This window comes from Pristiophorus japonicus, chromosome 8 (assembly GCF_044704955.1).
Source record: "Pristiophorus japonicus isolate sPriJap1 chromosome 8, sPriJap1.hap1, whole genome shotgun sequence".
NCBI classification, from domain to species: Eukaryota; Metazoa; Chordata; class Chondrichthyes; family Pristiophoridae; genus Pristiophorus; species Pristiophorus japonicus.
In genome coordinates this window covers 111,543,757-111,564,923 of record NC_091984.1, presented here as the reverse complement: position 1 = coordinate 111,564,923, position 21,167 = coordinate 111,543,757, and the positions used below count along the sequence as shown (strand labels likewise).

The window sequence follows — 21,167 nt, the reverse complement described above, 5'->3', positions numbered from 1 at the left end:
AGGATACAAAGAAAAAAAGACTTGCATTTCAATAGCGCTTTTCACCTCGGGCCATCCCAAAACACTTCCCAACCAATAAAGTATTTTTGAAGTGTCGTCACTGTTGTAATGTAGGAAACACGATAGCCAATTTGCACACGGCAAGCTCTCACAAACAGCAACAAAATAAATGATTTATTTTAGTGAGGTTGATTGAGGGATAAATGTTGGCCAGGACACCGAAAGAACGCCCATGCTCTTTTTCGAATAGTACTGTGGGATTTTTTACTTCCACTTGAGGGACCAGACAGTTTAACGTCTCAGTGGAAAGACAGCACTTCTGACAGTGCAGCACTCCCTCAGTACTGTTTGTCAGCTTAAATTAGGTGTTCAAGTCTCTGCAGTGGGACTTGAACCCATAACCTCGTGACTCATAGGCAAGACTGCTACCACAGAGCAATGTTTAACATCTAATCGAGTAAATAATCTCGTAAAACCCAAGTATAATTTATGGAATAGACAACTTTTAATTTATAAACTGAGCAATACTCAACAATGATATTTCAATCTTTAACACATTTTAGAGATAGGCATAGCATATCCTTTGGGTTCACTCCAGTTAACACTTTTAAATCTACTGTGATTACCTTAGGGTGTAAAATGTATTTATCATCATCTTAATATACTGAAGCTATAAATATTATTTATCCAAGACTATAATCAGTCACTGCACCACTAGCTTCAAAATAAAGTTACTCCTTTGTTTTTTCAGATTCCTTTTTCCACACTGGATTAACCAATTTGATTTATGTTTCAAAACTTATAATCTTTCATTTTTCCCCTCCTTCAAAGATGTTGTATAAACAAGGTCTTACATTTCAATGTCACGTTCAGCTATCAAAATTTATCTACCACTGTATTTATTCCTTGATTCTCTCCTACTGTTAAAAACAAGACCGAATGGTTGCAAAATATTTTACATTGGATGCAAGTGTGACGTTTAGGTACCATAACTTTTTAAAATAAGCTTAAAAATGCCAGTCATTTAGGGAGGGCATATCCACTGCAAACATAGTTTTTTGACAACTTGAACTTGCGTAGCTAATAAATTTATTTTCTTTTTATAAAAAATAAACTCAAGATTCTATCAAAACAAATTGTAATCCTCCTATACTTTTCAAGCACAATTTCAGTAAGTTTCAATTTATGCAATGAGTACCATATCTAGACTAAGATTAAAAACATGTAATTGTAATGTCAGTCAGTTATCAGTGCAGTTGAGCCTTGTTGCAACATAATCTATCTTATCGGAGTTGGAGGATGATGATATTCAAGCAAGTAGATTGTGTATCCTTTGTCTCCACTTTAACTGCACAGGCATTTAGCAAATTTGGTTAACATGGTAATGCATTGTGGAAGTCGAATTTCTTCTCAAAAAAAATCTACTTTACTTGAACTCTTGTATGAATAGTTTTCACAATCTCGAGTGTTCAGTTGTAGGTCTACAAACATGAGACATGTACATATATATATATATATATCTACACGTACACGTATACATACTTAAATATATTTGTACCTATTAGATACACCTCCTGAAAAACCCCAGGTGGAATATAATCTCGACTATACAAAGCAATTCTTGTAATTTGGAACAAAGGGTTATGGTTCTCTCCCAACAAAATGCAGTGCATCAAGCATGAACCGCATTCTAGAGTCAATTTTGTACTATTCATTCTTGCACCAGTCCAAAACCTCATCTCCTGCTGTACATTAGTGTATTATAAACATAGTTCTGGAGTGAGACTTCAGGAAGCCTTTGATCTAAGCCACCTCTCAAAGCAACAAGGAATGTCAATTTTACTCCTGGATGCCACCACTAAAATACAAGTGCAAACATGGTTAATTTTGTGTTCTGTTGTTACAGTCGGGCTAATTTTTCTCCTCAAATCCTCATTTGAGTCAATGTAGTATCAAGGCATACAGGGTTTCTGAATGTAGTACAGGTTGTACCTCTCCAGTCCGGGACACACTAATCCGGAACCATCCGTGGCTCGGCATTAGTTGGGCCCTGAGGGAGAAGAGGGTTTATTAAAAATAAGTTTTGATTGGCTGTCCGCACACACGCGAGCCTGGGCGTGGTCGACGGTTACCGGTACCCGTGGTTTGGAAAATTCTATGTTTCGCCACCGGTCAGGGTGCCAGACCAGAGAGGTTGAACCTGTATAGGCATTCTTAAAAAAAAAATTATTTGTTCATGGGATATGGGCGCCGCTGGCAAAGCCAGCATTTATTGCTCATCCCCAATTGCTCGAGAAGGTAGTGGTGAGCCACCTTCCTCTTAAACCGCTGCAGTCCGTGTGGTGAAGGTATTCCTTGCAGTGCTATTAAGGAGGGAGTTCCAGGATTTTGACCCAGCGACAATGAAGGAATGAGATATACTTCCAGGTCAGGATGGTGTGTGACTTGCAGGGGAACTTGAAGGTGGTGGTGTTCCCATATGCCTGTGCCTTTGACTTCTAAGGGAAGTGTAGCCGAAGAAGCCTTGTAAATGGTACACACTTCAGCAACAGTATGGCGGTGGTGGAGGGAGTGAATGTTTAAGGTGGTGGATGGGGTGCCAATCAAGCGGGCTGCTTTGTTCTGGATGGTGTCAAGTTTCGAGTGTTGTTGGAGCTGCACTCATCCAGGCAAGTCGAGAGTATTCCATCACTGCTGACTTGTGCCTTGTCAATGGAGGAAAAGCTTTGGGGAGTCAGGTGGTGAAACACTTGCAGCACAATACCCAGCCTCTGACCTGCTCTTGTAGTCACAGTGTGTGTGTGGCTGGTCCAGTTAAGTTTCTAGTCAACGGTGAGCCCCAGGATGTTGTTGGTGGGGGATTCTGCGATGGTAATGTTGTTGAATGTTAAGGGGTGATGGGTAGACTCTGGCTTGTTGAAGGTCATCATTGCGTGGCATGTGTGAGAGGTGCGAATGTTACTTGCCACTTATGAGCCCAAGCATGAATATCATCCAGGTCTTGCTGCATGCTGGCATGGACTGCTTCGTTATCTGAGGAGTTGCGAATGGCACTGAACACTGTGCAGTCATCAGCGAACTTCATGACTGTATGTTTTGACTTTAAATAAGTTAGACAACTGCCCGGCAATGAGAAAGTCTAAAATAAAATGATCAGAGGTAATTGAAATCTATAGAGAATTGTTAGTAAAATCCACAGAGACACTTAATTAAATGAAGATTGCATGTTCCACACCCAAATGTCTTCTTTCATTATTAAAACTGGTAAACCATGTGATTAATCACCCCCTCCAATAATTTATTCATATCTACTTTTCATACTATTCAATTGCATTTCAGCATCGACATATACATTTCCCATTCACTCAATTTCACTCTCCTGTACATTTCATTATTTTTCCCTTACATGCACAAACATATTGGTGTACGCTGCTTCAATCAACAATCCATTCTGACACTATGCTTCTATCATCTATACTTGATATCTAGGTTTACAAATCTGAATCTTCTGCTGAACCAAAATCTGCAACCTATTATGCATAGAACCTTTTAGCTAGTTTACTTAAATAAATGAAATCCATGAATCATACAGCACATACAGCCATTTGGCCCATTGTGCCTGTGCCGGCTCTTTGAAAGAGCTACCCAATTACTTGTACTCCTCTGCTCTTTATCCATAGTGATGCAAATGTTTCCTTCTCAAGTATTTATCCAATTCCCTTTTGAAAGTTAGTAATGAATCTGCTACCACAATCCTTTCAGGCAATTCATTCCAGATCATAACTCGCTGAGTAAAACCAATTCTCATCTCCCCTCTGGTTCTTTTACCAATTTCCTTAAATCGGAGTTGTTTGGTTAACGACCCTCCTGCCAGTGGAAACAGTTTCTCGTTATTTACTTTATCAAAACCCCTCATAATTTTGCACATCTCTATTAAATCTCCCCTTAACCTTCTCTCCTCCAAGGAGAACAATCCATCTTCTCCAGTCTCTGCACATAACTAAACTCCCTCACCCCAGTGCCATTCTAGTAAATCTTCTTTGCACCGTCTTCAAGGACTTGACATCCTTCCGAAAGTGTGGTGTCCAGAATTAGACAATACTCCAGCTGAGGCCTAACCAGTGATTTATAAAGGTTTGGCACAACTTCCTTGCTTTTGCACTCTATGCCTCTATTTATAAAGCCCAGGATCTGGCACAATCACTTCCAATACAACAGAACTGAGCTGCAGTCACTCACTTTCCATAGTTTACCCCATAATGAACAGCCAAACACCACAAAGGATCAACAAAAACTGGTGCTTCCAGTCTTAATCTCCGCCCTTCTTCACAAACAGACTGATCACTTTATTGTACTTCTTTTAAGTTGTTCCAATTGAAAAGTCTTTTTAAAATTCTGCAGTTTAAGTCAGACAAACAGAATCTAAGTTTGCAGCAAATCTTTCGGTTTGGAGCCCGAATAAATGTTGAAAAATCCTAATTTCAACTGGAGCCACTTACTGCAACTGGATTGGTCAGCATCTCCATTTCATCAAATGCATAGTTGGCAGCTTCAGTTACCTGGTTTTCTAACCAAGAATATTTTGCGAAATGTGTTTTAATTTCTAGAGAGTTTCCAGCACAGATTGAACCTCTCTGGTCTGGGGCTCACTGGTCCAGAAACATCCGTGGTTCAACATTAATTTGCGGAGCTGTTGCTTTGCGTGGCTGGCGCCCCAGTTTCCCGCAAAGTTTGTTTATGTCCGGCCGGCAGTCCTGGCGCTCAGTGTTCTGTGCTATTATTTAGCCCTAATCAGGAAAGCAGTGAGCAGCACTTTACAGGTATCGGTAAGCCAAGGCTAGGAGTGTATCAGTGCTGACCTCCCGTGGTTGGGGAAATTTTCTGGTTTGGCACCGGTCAGGTCCCGAGGGAGCCGGATCAGAGAGGTCCAGCCTATATTCATATCTGGGATCATAACAAGGTTGTGTGTCATTTCTGTCGAGTACGATTTCAACTACCCATGTAAATGAAACAAACGAAAATTAGGACTAAGCAATATCTCTAAAGTTCGGCCTCGAGAATGGAAATGTTCACCAAAAATGTAATTTGATGCGCAAGATAGTTTTTTTTTAATTTCAAAATATGCTTTATTCATATAAAAATTTACACAATACATTGGAAAGCAGTTCAGTACATTTGGATGCGGTCAGCAATTCCATACATTTGGATGCGGACGGCAGTTCCTTTCAATACATTTGCTTGCTTAACATTTCAAGGTACAGTTCAGTACAATCCAGGATACATTGTAATACATTCATCAAATTACGTTACATGTGTCACTATATGGTACACGGAATGGGTGAGGGTACAGTTACATTTCTTTGCAACATACATTACGAAACAGAACTTGCAATATACATGGCACGATATAGGTGTTTTCAGATCATGGTGCTCTTATGTATCCAAAAAGTTTACAAGTGCAGCCCGAGGGTAGTTTTAGACTGATTCCAGCCCCTGGGTTAAACTGCGGCTCTTCCCCACCGTGCCTTTGCGGCGACTGCACCAATTTTCAGTGCGTCCCTCAGCACGTAATCCTGGATCTTGGATTGCGCCAGTCTGCAACACGCAGACGTGGACATCTCCTTGCTCTGGAAGACCAGCAAGTTTCGGCAAGATTAAAGTGCGTTTTTCACCGAGTTGATGGCCCTCTAGCAGCAGATGATGTCTATCTTGGTGTGTGCCCCTGGGAACAGCCCATAGAGCACAGAGTCCTGTGTTACGGAGCTGCTTGGGATGAACCTCGACAGCAACCACTGCATCTCTTTCCAGACCTGCCTTGCAAAGGGAAAATCCTGAAGGAGATGGGTGACAGTCTTGTCTGCCCCGCAGCCGACTCGGGGGCACCGTGTCATGCTGCTGAGATGCCGGCTGTGCATGAAGGATCTGACGGGTTGGGCCCTTCTCACCGCCAACCAAGCTACGTCTTGGTGCTTGTGTGAAAGCTCTGGCGATGAGACGTTCTGCCAAACGAGCTCTGCTCGGGGAACCACCCGACAGGGTCCACCCTCTCCTCCTTTCGTAGGGCGTCCAAGACCTTACGTGCCGACCACTGCTTTATGGCCTTGTGGTCAAAGGGGTTTTTTCTGAAAAACTTTTCCACGAAGGAGAGGTGGACAGGCATGGTCCAACTGATGGGGGCGTTTCGCGGCAGCGTGGTCAGACACATCCTTCGCAACACCGGGGACAGGTAGAACCTCAGCACGTAGTGACACTTGGTGTTTGTGTACCAGGGGCCTGCGCACAGCTTGATGCAGCCGCACACAAAGGTGGCCTTCAGGATGAGGGCCACGTTCGGAACATCCTTTCCTCCACTGTCCAGAGATTTGTACATCGTGGCTCTGCGGACACGGTCCATTTTGGACCTCCAGGACAAAGTGGAAGACGGCTCGGGTGACTGCCGCTGCACAGGAGCGTGAGATGGGCCAGACTTGCGTCACGAACAACAACACCGAGAGCATCTCACTCCTGATGACCAGGTTCTTTCCTGCAATGGAAAGGGAGTGCTGCTCCCACAATTCCAGTTTTTGTTTCACTTTGGCGATATGCACTCCCAGTTTTTGGCGCACGCCCCATCCACTCCGAACCATATTCCCAACACCTGCAGGTAATCTGGCTTAATGGTGAAGGGAATAAAGGATCGGTCGGTCCAATTGCCAAAGAACATGGCCTCACTTTTGCTACAATTAACCTTCGCCCCGAGGCCAGTTCAAACTGGTCGCAGATTGTGAACAATCTGCAGACCAACTGCGGATCAGAGCAAAAGATGGTGACGTCGTCCATGTACAGGGAGGTCTTGACCCGAGTGCCTCCGCTGCCTGGGATCGTCATGCCTCTAATGCCCGCATCCTTTCTGATGGCCTCGGCAAAGGGCTCGATACAACACACAAACAAGATCTGATCGGAAAGCTTTCAGTTTCCCACCCGTTGATTAGAACTGCACTACTGATGTCTGCGTAGAGCAGTTGGACCCAATTGCGGATACCCTCCCCAAACCCCATTTTAGAGAGCACGTCCATCAGGTATGTGTCCGATATCCTGTCAAAGGCCTTCTCCTGGTCGAAGCTAATTAAGCAGGTGTCCACCCTCCTGTCCTGCACGTAGGCGATCGTATCCCTGAGTAGCGCGAGGCTATCAGAGATCTTCCTGCCGGGGACAGCGCAGGTCTGGTCCGGGTGAATCACCAGCTCAAGAGCAGACTTGACCCTGTTGGCGATGACCTTTGACAGGATCTTGTAGTCCACATTGAGCAGCGAAATGGGCCGCCAGTTTTTGATTTCCTCCCTCTCCCCCTTCTGCTTGTAGTTGAGGACGATGATGCCTTTCCTCATGAATTCTGACATGCTGCCAGCCAGAAGCATACCCCCGTACACTTCCAGCAGGTCTGGGCTCATCCAGTCCCACAGAGCCGAATACAACTCAACCGATAAGTCGTCGCTTCCGGGGGTTTTATTCATCTCGAAGGACCGGACGGCCTTTGTCAGCTCGTCCAGAGTTAGCGCGTGGTCCAGACTCTCCCGCTCACTGTCGTCTAAGACCTGAGAGATAGACGACAGGAAAGACTGGGAGGCCGCGCGGTCTGTGGGCGTGACGTCATACAGCCTGGCATAAAAGGATTTGTTGATCCTCAGCATGTCAGTCTGCGAAGAAGTTACAGAACTGTCTTCTTCCTTTAGGCTGGTGATCACAGAGCACTCACTGTGTACCTTTTGGAAGAAGAAACACGAACATGTCTCAGCCTGCTCGATGGAGCGGACTATGGAGCGGAAGATGATTTTGAAGGACTCTGAGGCTAAGAGCGAGACTTGCTGGCCCTTCACCTCTTCGAGTTCCTCCGCGACATCGACCCCCATCGACTGCAGCAGGAGCAGGTTTTGTATACTCTTCTGGAGTTGGGACAGTTCCCCCTGTCTCCCTCTCGACTCCTGAACACCTTTGAGGATGAAGAACCTCTTGATGTTCGTCTTGATTGTTTCCCACCAGTGCTTTGGGGAATCGCAGAGGGGTTTTACAGTTCTCCAACCTTTGTAATCCCTCTAGAGTTCATCAACATTTTCCAGAGTCAACAGTTTCACATTCAGCTTCCATATCCCTCTGTCAACTTTCTGGTTTTCCTGTGGGTGACAGTCGGCCAGTAGGAGGCAGTGGTCAGGGAAGAACACCGGCGTGACGTCGGTGGTCTGACCTTGAGCACAGGAAGTCTATTCTGGAACGGACGGACCAGTCTGGTCTCGACCAAGTATATCTGCGCGGTGCTCCGTCTGCAGGGTTGCTGAAGACGTCGCACAGCTTGGCATCTTTTACCACGTCCATCAGGAGTTTGGACGTGGCGTCCAGTTTGCTGTCGGCTCTACTGGATCGTCCAACCGCATCGATGATGCAGTTGAAGTCACTGCCCAGAATGACCGGCCTGGACATTGCCAGTAGCAGTGGGAGCTGCTGGAAGAGGGCCAGCCGCTCGTTCTTGAGAGCTGGAGCATAAATATTAATTAACCTGAGAGGGGAGTTTTTGTACATTACATCTGCTACGAGGCGGCCGCCGCCCACCACCTCCTTAACTTCGGTGATGGTGTAGTGGCCTCCCCACAGCAGAATGCCCAGGCCGGAGCACCGGCAGTCATTGCCTCCTGACCATATGGATGGTCCATGGGCCCACCATCGTGACCACTGCCGGTAACTGCTGAAGTGCGGTAGATCTCACTCCTGCAAGAACAGCAGGTCTGCTTTGACCTTGGCAAGATACCCCAAGGTGGAAAGACATCGCATAGTGGATTTTACGCTACACACGTTAATAGATGCAATTTTAAAATCCATTTTAAAGTTACTGGTTACAGTTCCAAACATTACATTTCAAATAAACCGTCCTTTAAGTTGGAGACCTGCCTAGTGGCCAGTTCCTGCATACATAGATTAACTCTATAAAAGTCTACTTCACCTGGGCTGGCATACTGGTCATCCTCTTCCGTGGGAGTGTTCCGACCAGGGGACTGCTGCAGTGCTGTCAGATAGTCCGATATATCCTTGCCTGGTGTTGGTGGTTCGCTCTTTTCATCACTCACAACGTTCTCGAGCTGGTGTGCTTCGATCGCTGCGTCGCTCCCGGTATTCTGGAGGTGGGGTGTGCTGGGCACTTCACTGCTCCCATTGTCCAGGAGTTGGGCTGCGCTGTTCGCTTCTTCGCTCCCGGTGTTCCGAAGCTCGTGTACGCTGGCCACTTCGCTGCTCCCGGGTTCCTGGAGCGGGGCTGCACTGGTCGCTTCACTGCTCCCGGTCGCCTGGGGCTGTGGGTTGGCGTTTTGCCTCTTGTTCTGGTGGCGGTAGTGAGGGGCTGTCGCTGCTGTCTGTCATGGATGTTAGCCGCCTCTTCCCTTTCGTTTCAGCAGGGGCCTTTGCTTGCCTCTTTTCCTTACGCTTGCGGGTCTTTTTCTTGACGATCTCCAGTCCCGCTTCATCACCTGCTGCCTCCTCGTTCATGGACTCGGTGCGCTGGGGGAGAGCTTCATTGCTGGGCACTGGTGTCTCGCAGCTCGCCGTAGCAGGCTTCTCTTCCTCCCTGACTAGTTCAGAGTCCACGAGGGCGGTTGCTTCTTTGCACAGCATGCTGATCAGGGGGAGGGTGTAGGTCTCCTCTGGAGTGTTGTGTTCCTCAGCTTCCTCCTCCTCTCGTGCAATGTTCTTTGCCGTCTACACATAGCTGAAGTTGCGTTTGGGGCAGTTTTTGTCAAGATGCCCAGCCTGACTACAAAGGTTGCAGCACTTGGTCTCTTTACAGTCCTTTGTCTGGTGGCCTTCCTTCTTGCAGTTGCAGCAGGTGACTGCTGTGCAGCTTGCCGCCACGTGGCCTGCCTTCCCGCAGGTCCGGCACACATTGGGTTGGTCAGCGTACACCATGTAGCCCCAACTTGCTCCGATGGCGAAGCTCGAGGGGGGGTACAGGATGGTTCCGCTGGCGCTTGTTGGTCCAAATCCCGTGGAAGTCTTTCAGGTCGATGCTGTTTCCTGCCCCATCAACATACCTGGCGAGGAATGTCAGCACATCAATGACCGGGATGTGGGGGTTGTACATGTGCACTGTGATAGTCTGTTTCCTCTGTGACGGGAGGGTGAACAGTGGTTCCCAAGTCAGCACTGACCGCAGTGGTTCACTCGCCTCCTTCAATCCCTTCAGGAACTTCAGGCATAGGGTGACGTTTCTGAAGGTTACATCAAAGTAACCTCTCTTCGGGATGTCCTGCAAGGCAAAGACATCGGCAACTTTCAGGCCACAGGTTTCAAGCAGGATTTTCTTCACGAAGAGGTCCCGGTTGATCGTTGTCTGTCCTTCCACTTTGATGCACAAGATAGTTTTTTTTTTTTAATTCGTAGCCAATCTTTCCAATTCTTTGTCAAATCACAAACGCCAGAGGTCACCTTGCACACATCAAGGATCACTCTGCGCCAATGCTCTTAGCCAAAAGACCGAGAGCCATTGCACTGTTCCTGGAAGTACTGCAATACCAGGTTCGTGCCATGGAGGTGGATGGGTCAGGCCCCCCACACACCTCCGTGGTGGTGGATGAGTCAATCCATCCCACCCACCTCCTATTTCCAAAAAGCATAGGAGAACCACCTTCCTGATCCAGGGAGAACCACTTTGGGGTCATGGTTACTCCCCTGTCAGGTCAGTTACGCATGATCTTAGCCAAAATGCACAAGATAGTTAAATGAAACCATGGTGCCTTTGTTGCAAATGTTCTTAAACCCTTGGCATCCCAGACATGCGTTTGCAATGATCATCGCACCCCCCCCTTTCCTTTGATCTGTGAGCAAAAACCCATTATTTTAATTATATACAGTAAACCACCACTGTACATTTTCAAAATTGTACTGAAAAACACACAACAGAATATACTTTTAAAAATTTAAATTTTCATTTTTCCAATAAATCATCCATCAGTTCATTTACATTCCCATTATAAGGCAATTAAGAAAATTACTGTTGGTCTGCAAAATGAATGGCTGATTCAGTGCCAAATTCACAAATCAATACAGGGTGGATATTTTTTAAACAAATCAACTAAATGATCATCTCTGTGACCGAGTGGTGACCGAGTGTTGTTTGTGAAAGCAAGTGTATAAAAAGGGAAAAACTTGATGCTTGCAAAATTCAATTATGTGTTACATTACTATTCACTGATATTTACATTAAAAAGTTTTGTGGACTATTTAAATATTCTACACAGTAATCTGAATTTTGAACACGGAATATATTTTGTGAATATCAGCACTTAAGAAAAACAATGTTAAGCTTCCTGTACTATATACAAGAATGCATTACATCCTTGCTACACAGGGCACAAACAGCATAATTCAATATTTCCTTACAACAGGATTTGAAAACCTTAATCACTACTTGTTCATTTATCTTGTCTTCTATTGTACTTATTTCAACTTTGATGTCCTGCACTTGGGTCTTGACCCTTGAACTTAGTTTCTCAATTTTAAAAAGTAATATAAGGATAAGGACGCTCCTAATTTTCCAGTTACGAAAGGCAGCACAGAACAGAAGTATATATATCCGAAGATCCCTGGTCTGATTCTTGGTCTGTGCTGTGTGAGCTTTGCTGTGTATGTGAGGACAGGATCAGATTTAGCTAGAATGTCCTGCGAATCAATCGTTTGCCAATACTCACTGTCTACACTTACATTAAAAAACTGCGCACTTGCACAAGGGTTTAAAAAAAAGTGAACATCTTTAAAAACAAGGATTTAAATCATTTGATATTGTTAATGAAAATTCACAATTGTTTTAATTCTGGAAAGAAGTTAATTCGAACAGTTGCTTAGGTTATTGTTTGTTTATACTGATTAGCTCAGTAATTCAAGTTTTATTACAGAAAATTTGTAATCTTCATTCATAATAGCGGCAGCAAAATGTCACTGAATTCAATGTGGTTGCTTAAACTATTGACTGCCTTCTGAAAATACAGCACCTGAACAGACCTCTCAAAAAAAAAATTGCATTTTTAATTTTTGTCTACACAATTTACAAAATGTATACCTAAAATCCAAATAGAATATTTCACATGAAATGTTTACAAAAGCTGCTACATGACACTAAAAATATTCTATTCCCAAGCAATCATTTCAAAAGAGTCTTGGATAAAATAACAATTGTACTTTTTCACTCAAGGAAGATACAAATCAAAAGAGAAAAGTGTTCATTCTTCACGTGTTCCAAATGTGCATTTATTCCCACATAGAGAACTTGAGCCCAGTTGATCTCACCCTTCCATCCCTACTGCTTTCCCACTACAGCTTTAGAGTCTATCGCAACAGACAGGACAGAACTTCCTTTACCTCACCAAAATAATCCAGATCTGAAAAAGCAGTCCTCGCTCAGTACTACATTGAGTGTCAGCCTAAATTATGCATTTAAGCTCTTATGGGGGACTAAAAACCACAACATATTAACCCAGAGGCAAAACATTTATCAACCAAGCTAAGCTAATGCTCCATAAATCCCAAAAAAACTTACTTTCAAGAACTAAATAATGCACTTTATTTTCCATAAAACAGAAATAGTATTGCGTTGAAAACAAAGCAATCGCACAACCAGAGCGAGGAAGTGGATGTATTCCTAGGATAGCCCCGTTAAATACATCACCCCAACATGTCCACTCCAATAACTGCTTGCCAAAATAGGCATGAAGGTTTCTGAAAAGTACATCTGTAAATGGGTGCATTAAAATATTAAACACATACTGCGCTGAAGAAATAACTTTGGACACATATGATGGCAAAAACTTGCCATTTATTGTACTTGCTCCAATCGTCACTTTACCCTTGCAGAGCAATACATTATCGATTTAATTTACAGATTTTTGTCAGGCAAGGGTACTAAGTGTTATGGAACCAAGGCGGATAGATGGAGTTATGCTACAAATCAGGCATAATCTAATTGAATGGCAGAAGTGAAGGGCACAGTTCTAAAGAGTGTGTAGGGACAAAGGGACCTGGGGGTTCATGTGCATACATCTTGAGTAGTTTGCAAAGCATATGGGATCCTGGGCTTCATAAACAGAGGTATAGAAGGCTCAAGGGGCTGAATGGTCCAGTCCTGTTCCAATATTCCTATGCAACTTGTACATTAAATCATTAATTCCATTAACAATATTGTCTCATGACTTGTGCTGTTCCTGCCAAATTCAAAGATACAATAGGTCTCATGTTGATGAAACCCAAGAGCTTTTAACATGTATTTATTCATGTAACTTTGGTAACAATTTCCAAGTCAACAATGATATTTCTGGAGAGTGAAACTGATCTGGTTCTTCCCCACCTTAAAATAATGGCAAAACTGCAGAAAAACTTATTAAGATTTCCACCTGGAAAGAGTCAAAAAGCAGTCTTTCAAAGTTACATTTACAGACCTGGATCAACTTTATTTGCCAGCTGTGGACTTCCACCTTAGTGCTGCTTCTACTTAAGCTTTGATTAACTTTTACTTTCAAAAGTCAAAGGTTAAATAAAGGAAAGGAAATGTTTTCCGTCAAATAACTTACTGACCACTGACATCAACTTCCAGCAGGAACGCAGCTCCTAGTAATCAAATCAAACAGAGGAAGCTGGTTCTCCAAACCTTAACTTGAAATGTCTAGGGGGCTACTTTCTTGTGCAGAAAATTGACACAAAATGTGTAAAATTGAAACATTCTGCTTTTAAGTGGATTTGCCTTTGGCAACTGATGACTTCACTTCGATTGGAGCTACACCACTACAAAGGCTTACCTTTTTTAAAAAAAAGTGAGCTTGCTTGTTAGAGCACTTCCTTTTGTAAGTGAAGGTGACAATTTAACAATCGCAATACTTTAAAATCAAAAGCAGACCAAATATTTTAATGATGGTTTCATGTCACTGCTGGATGAAGGATTTATTGCAGTCTTGTCCCCACAGATTACAAAGTCTAATCTGTTTACAGAAGCATAACAGTCAGATGGTTAAAATGAAAAATTGTCAGACTTATACAAGAAATGTATCTTTCATGAATATAACCATGACTGTATAGTTGAAACCATTAAACTGAACAGAAAAAAACTTGATTGACCACCATAGAGTAACTTGGATTCATGTGTATATATGTGATGCACAACGATTTTAATCGGTTTTATTTTCAACTAATTATTCATTTAGGTGTCTCCAGCACAAAAATAATGCAACAGAATATGAACACTAATCTAATGATTTTTTAAAAATTCATTCTCAGGATGTCGGTATCACTGTCGAGGCCGGCATTTATGACCCATCCCTCAGCATCATCTATGCACTGCACAGTTACCTTACCATTTCCATCACTGCATTTAAAAAAAATAATAAAGCAATTTTATTTTCCTCCGTTTCCAGGTCCTCCCACACCCAGGCACCATCTCCACTAAAGAGGGTTGGAAAGGGAACTGCTTACAGACTGTATGAATGCTACTGCCACTCTTTCCATCCAACCAGAAATGTTTAATTCTACCCTCGGATAGTTTTCCTAATTTCCCCTCCCTTCCCAAAAGGAAAAGCTTCCATGCGCCACCTTCCCACAACAATACAACTCAAATACGTGACTCAACATTGGGTGTAAATCTGTGCATCAGCCTTGGTACAGGCTGTACCGCAACTCTTTCATAGAAAGCACACTTAAATAATAATTTTGAGACTCAAGGGGACTACTTACTTGGAACAAAATTTATGATATTTGAAGGTCTTTCTAATGGTGCAATGCTTAAAATGTTTTTATATTGAAGAAAATGCTCTCAAGCAGACAAAATTTATTACACAAGCTGCTAAAATCAGATGCAATTAAAACGAGGTTTGTGATTTACAAATAGAGAAACTCTAACTCAAAATCCCTGAAGTCCTATCATTGCTGTAGTTTTTAAATCATTTTTGATTACTCCCATTAAAAAGGGAACAAAAAACACTTCTTGCACACAAGAACATAATCTTCATGGTTTGAGAAAGCTGCTTAATGATTTACAGTGTCTTTAAAAAATAGCATTACCTGAAAATACTTACTCCGACCACAATCAGAGACCTTCATTTAGTTAAGGGATATCATTTATTTTAAGGTTTTCATGTGGCAATGGGAACCGTTTTCTATTTTGAAATGCCATACATGAAATTCAAATAATTGAAAATAAAAAAATCTGAGGCCACATGGATTGATGCAAATTTTACAGATGCACAGATTCCTAGCCACAGTATCTGGTTAAAGACATTTTCAATTATAATAGTTTTTTTCCCGGGTGTAAAGAGGATTGCTAAGGATCTTTACAGTCAGTTTTTATTGCCGTTTTATAAAAATGTGTTTTTCAGTTGTTATAGCTCAAACACAAGGTTACATTCTGAGAATATCTGCAAAAATATTAGCATTTATTTTGAATATCATACCTGAAGAAAACAAGAGACCAATAAGGCACAGTTATTTACACAGTTCACAGAACCAGTTTTGTGCACCTTAATAGCAGCTCCAAAAGTAATGTAGTACAAAGTCACTAAAATACAGCCAAGCTATTTTAGCAATAAAATACATTTATAGTATTAGTAAATGGACTGTGCACAGCAAAATTGTTGACTACTGAAGTGCATGTTTCAAGTAACATATCACCACGATATTAAGTGTGAAGCACAAATGTTTAATATAAAATCAGACTAAATATGAAATAGTTTCTAATACTTAGTTGTGCTGTAAATGCTATATTACAATCACTGCCTGCAGTGTATGGATTTTGCAAGCAACAGCTGTGGTCATTATTAAGGCTCTTGAACTCTCTCATGCTTACATTGAGCATGCAACATGTATACATCTCCAAAAAATAATCCAGGAATTTATTAGTGGAAGTTGACAAAAACTGATTTTAAAAGTCCTTTAGAATTCAGGATTTGTATAACAGTCCCTCATGTAATGCATATTTTTTAACTTAAAATGTAAAAATCAGTTACTCAGGTATAGTAAATACTGTATTTTAGACTCAAACAAAAATAATATATACCTCATAGTCTATTGATTATTTTAGATTGTGCTGTGTAGATTGATCTGTCAGCAGTATTTACTAGAACAAAATACTTAGATAATGAACACTGGGACATCATATAATTATAACCAAATTATAATACTCTGGAACAAGAGATGCTTAAGAAAGCAGAATCCTGAAATCTTCAATGCCAGATGCAACTAAAAAAAGATTTTACAGAGTACAGATTCTTTTGTCCTGACACTGCAGCTATTAAGGTTTTTTGTACAAGAAAAGTATGTTTTCTGATGGAATAACCAGCTTACAAGAACAGAAAATAGAGAAATACATCTAAAATAAAATGCTCAACATAAAGCAGGCAGGAACCAGAAGCTGGTAAAAGAATTCTGTTGACAAGTTAGAGGCTTAAATGTAATTGTAAAATACAATGTACAGACAGCTATTTTTTAAACAATGACAAGTTCTGTATTATTATGTATAATTTCCAGTGTCTCTGAAAAGTGCCAAAATTACCTTGATCCTGCATCAAGATCGAAACCAACACTATACAAAAAGTTACAACCCATCCACACTAACCAAAGAGAGCAGTGACTGTGGCACTCAGATTAGCCACTGCCAATGTGACAATTTTGTTGCTTTAGTTTTGATATGCAAACAACCAGCAGTGGGGTTAAAAATGGTACCCGAAGAAATATGGTGACTTCCATCATGAGTGACTGAAGCCCTGTACAGATAGTGAAGCCTTTTTCAGCATTTCAACTCTACAGAATTTCTCCAGCAATTAAGATAATTATTAGAAATTAAAATTGCTCAAAAACACTGCCACGAACTGGGAAAGGCTCTTTGAGGAGTTGTACTATTTCATTTGCCCTTCAGGTGGATCAGGTGGGCTTCAGCCAGTCAGGCAGCAGCATTTTTGCCACCTCTTCTGCTCTGCTGCTGTTAAAGCAGATGAAAATCCGAATTTGCGTCAACAATTACGATACAGAATTTCTTCAGAAAGCCTCATTGTTATGTGAGCCTAAACGATAACTACAGCCACAAGCCAAGCCACTTGACACACAGTAATGGAGTTGAAAATGAAGAAAATGAAACCCAAAGAAAAATGGCACAGAACTATAACTTCAACTGTACAGGTTGCTGGATGTGCCTATAAACTGAATTTTCGCAAAACTGGAAGTTGGAAAGCGACACGCTCCCAAAAATTCTGGAAATACAAAGCTGGTCAGTCCGCACTGAAAGAAGAGATAGGTTAGCATTTCGGGTGCAGTACCCAAGGTATGTTGAAGACTCCACAGCCAATACCTCATTCAATCTTTTCTCCTTCAGATGCTGATAGACAGCAATTTGTGTTTTAATTTTGGATATCTGACAATTGTAGTTTTTTTTTCCCCATTTAATAATCATCATTTTCTTACTAACAACTTTTCGTGTCTTTAATTTAGAAAAACATCCCAAGGTGCTTTAAAGAGACGTAATCAAAAAATTGAATGCTGAGCTGAAGAAGAAAATATTAAAAGGACCGACCAAGAGCTTGGTCAAAGAGGTGGGTTTTAAGAAGCTGAAAAAAAGAGAGGGAGGTGGAGGGGTTTAGGGAAGGAATTCTAGAGTATGAGACCTAGAAGGGCTGCAGGCAGCTGCCAATACTGGGGCAGAGAGAGAACAAGATGCACAAAAGGCTAAAGTCATGGAAATGGAGAGTTTGTGGGAGGCGTTTCAGGGATGGAGGAGGTCACAGAGGTAGTAAGGCATTAGGCCATGAAGGAATGTAAACATGAGAATGACACTTTTAAATTTCAGGGATTAGGGGACCAGGGGCTAATGTAGGTCAGCGAGGACAGGATTGTTGGGTGAACTAGACTTTTTGTGGGATAGCATATGGGCAGCAAAGCTTTAGATGAGGAACTTTACACGGGTGGAAGATGTGAGGCCTGCCAGGAGAGTCAAATCTGGAGGTGACGAGCGCATGGATGAAGGTTTCAGCGATAGATGTGCTGAGGTGGGAGCAGAGGTTGGCTAAGTTAAAAAGGTAAAAGTAGGTGGGCTTTGTAATGGAGAGGATATGGAGCTGGAAGCTCAACTTAGGGTCAAATCGAATGCCAAGAGTGCCAACAATCTGGTTCAGCCAGAGACAGTGGCCAGGGAGCAAAATGAAATCAGTGGCTAGGGAATATAGTTTGTGGTAAGAGTTGAAATACAGGAAATGATGACTCATCCACAGCTAGAAGTTGGACAAGCAGTCTGACAACACAGAAGCAATGAAGAGGTGAAGAAAACAATTAAGAGTACGAATTCAAGATGTCATTAACAAAACCTTACAGAAATATTCATCAAGACTGGGCACAGCAATTAATCAAACAAAAATCACAAAATCAAGATTGCCAGCAAAAGTCTTGCAGTCTCCTGCATAGATTGAATGTTTGGATCATCAATTGAACTTCAATACCTTTATGTATACTTGAACATGCTGCATGGAATTTATTTTAATTCCACATACCTGAGGATACAGATGCAGACTTTATATCCTGACGTTAAGCGACAGAAACCGAACCTCTGTCTGCTTTCGATGTCTGTAAGCACAAAAGTAAAGTGCTGTCCCACTTGACTCTGAGAGACCCTGAAAATGACCATGTAAAAACATTAATTGGCAAATAAAACTTTCATGGACAGAGGGTCAACTATCTTAAAAGAAATAAAACTGCAACACAACATGTCAAACCACAATGGCTGAGGAAGGCTAAACTGAAATCTTGTTACAAGAATAATAAAAAACAGGAAATGCTGGGATTCTAAAATAAAAACAGAAAATGTGAGAAATAACCAGGTTCATCAGCATCTATAAAGGGAAGATAGGTTGCTGACTTTTCGTTTGTGCATTCGTCATCAGAACTGAAGACAGACAGATAGATAAATAAGCATTTTCGTAAGATTTGGGGAAAGAGAAAAAGGGGGAGGGGGAACAATTGTTAAATACCGAGGTGCATTATTTATTTTTAAATTATTTTTAATCAATTGTGGTTTCTGCCAAAATGAAAGCTTAAGTTAAAAAATACAACATGAACCTACAAATTAGCACACCAATAATATCAGTATTTTGCTCGCAACTTGAACAACCTATGATAGCAAGCGGCAGAAGTGTTTGGGTGAACCTCCTTCATTTTACAATTTTTCATATCCATGATTCTCTTAGCGAACATTAGAATTTACCAAGTTAAGCTATGTGTTTAATTTTGAAAAGGAACATCCATCGTCATATGAGCAAAAAGTTTGACGCTTTGTTTTAAATTCAACATAATTAGCTAAAGAGCCTTGAAACATATATAATTTGTGCATGATATCATTATGCTTGTCCATATGCTGGGCTTCTACATACCTTAAAAAAATCTCTCTTTAAACATTATCACAATGACAGTTTAGTTTTAATTCAGTGCTTCGACTTCCATATTTTCAGAACCACACAACAAACGTAAATCTGTTGTTCACAAAAATAAGCCTATGCAATCAATGCATGCTAATCTCTTATTAAGCATTTTGTTGCATAGCAACAATTAATAGGAAATATAATGTTTATCTCTTAAAACAGGAACAGAGGGTTGCTGTTCATGGAAGCATATTCAAACACAAGTTGCTGCCTTAAGGACAGTACGTGCAATAGGAGAAAGAAAGAGTGAAATTGGCAGATGATGGGGAAAAGTACATTGAATGAATAGGGTCAAAAAACCTACAGCTCCTTTAAAAGTTGAAAAATAAAATCACCACAATTATAGTCAGAGACTGTTGATATTTGTGTTGGTGCACTTGCTTCTTCCAAAATCAAATTGTATCCATAAGTACACCACTGGATGGCAGCAATGGAGCCTAATTTTACATGCATATTGTAAACCTTCAAGCAGACACATTTAAACCCCACCCCCAACAAATAGAGCATAAAGCTCATTCTTAAAGGCTTACAAAAATATTCACAATAAGCTGGAAGACTCAAGTGTGAAGACTCAAGAAGATGTCATCAGTTAAAAGGTCAATGCTGGGGCTTAAGATTTTCAAATGCTGCTGCTGCTGCAAAAAAGGCACCAACACATCATTAACTGCAGAGAAGGTCTCTCAAAATGAAAGATTTATCAATGCTTTTTTTTTTTAAATAGAAGAGTATGTCCAATTATCAAGTGATCAGCTGGCACATGTACACGTAGTCTGCTGTTTTCTAAAAGACCTCAACAATTCAATTTTCCTCCATGCTGAGGTTTTAGAAAGTTTTCTTTCAAGATTGGACTACACTCTATTTCAAAGCACAGCACAAAACTTATGATTGTTTTATCACGCAATACTGTACCTTTCAACATCAAAAGGGAAGCAAAACTTCGGCACAGTCTGCAGCACTTCCTGTGAATGATAATAAAAATTTTAGGCTCACGCAGGACTTGGATCTGAATCACTACTGTATCTACCACAGAAAGTCTGAGATTAACCTTCTGAATCAAAAGCACATACAGACAGTTGTTCCTGTATTGAAATAAATCAACCACAATGAACTTCATTGATTATTAACAAGAATCAAATTTATGCTTCAGCAGACTGTACTGACAATGCCGAAGGAGCACCAGGAGGGAATAGCTTGGCCTAAAGGGCATTAACACCCCCTCTCATCCCCACTGGGATCTCCTTCAACAGGACCATATGGATTTTACAAGCAGCACTGCACCATATGGGTAAGCCACGTCTGCTGATACATGCACCACAGACTAGCCACCAGTTTTAAGTCAACACAAGGGCTTCAGATGCAACATGTGCTGACAATACAAATTGTGAAAAAAAATTAAATGGTGGCAATAAAAAAAAAAATTTAAAAGACACACACCACGGTCATTATGCTAAAAAGACTGTGTGGGTTTATTTGAATTTCAAAGAAAATATATACGCCACATGTTTTAACACAAGCATTTCATCTCGAATGCTATTCTTGAGTAAATCTAGTTTTTAGTAAACCTAATATAAGCACAGAACAATGAAACACGACATAATCAATAGCAGCAGCTATTCATTTGCAAGCTCTTAAATAACCTCAAAAGTCATTTGATATTTTTCTATAAAACTAGTGCAAATTTGTAATAACACTGAAATATGTTGATGCAATTTT

At 41.4% G+C, this 21,167-nt stretch overlaps 1 protein-coding gene across 6 annotated transcripts in view; it reads right to left on the bottom strand.

Moving 5' to 3' along the window:
• dennd1b (DENN/MADD domain containing 1B) overlaps window positions 1-21,167 on the bottom strand; it is a 303,998-nt gene that overhangs the window by 158,619 nt on the left and 124,212 nt on the right. For 4 of the 6 annotated variants that reach the window (XM_070887322.1, XM_070887317.1, XM_070887318.1 and 1 more), the window contains exons 4-5: window positions 20,364-20,413; window positions 18,531-18,650 (exon numbers count right to left, since the gene is read on the bottom strand). The exons of the other annotated variants lie outside the window; for them this stretch is intronic. In XM_070887322.1, coding sequence (XP_070743423.1) covers window positions 18,531-18,650; window positions 20,364-20,413 — 170 coding nt within the window. The remainder of the gene's footprint in view (window positions 1-18,530; window positions 18,651-20,363; window positions 20,414-21,167) is intronic. 6 annotated transcript variants of the gene reach the window in all.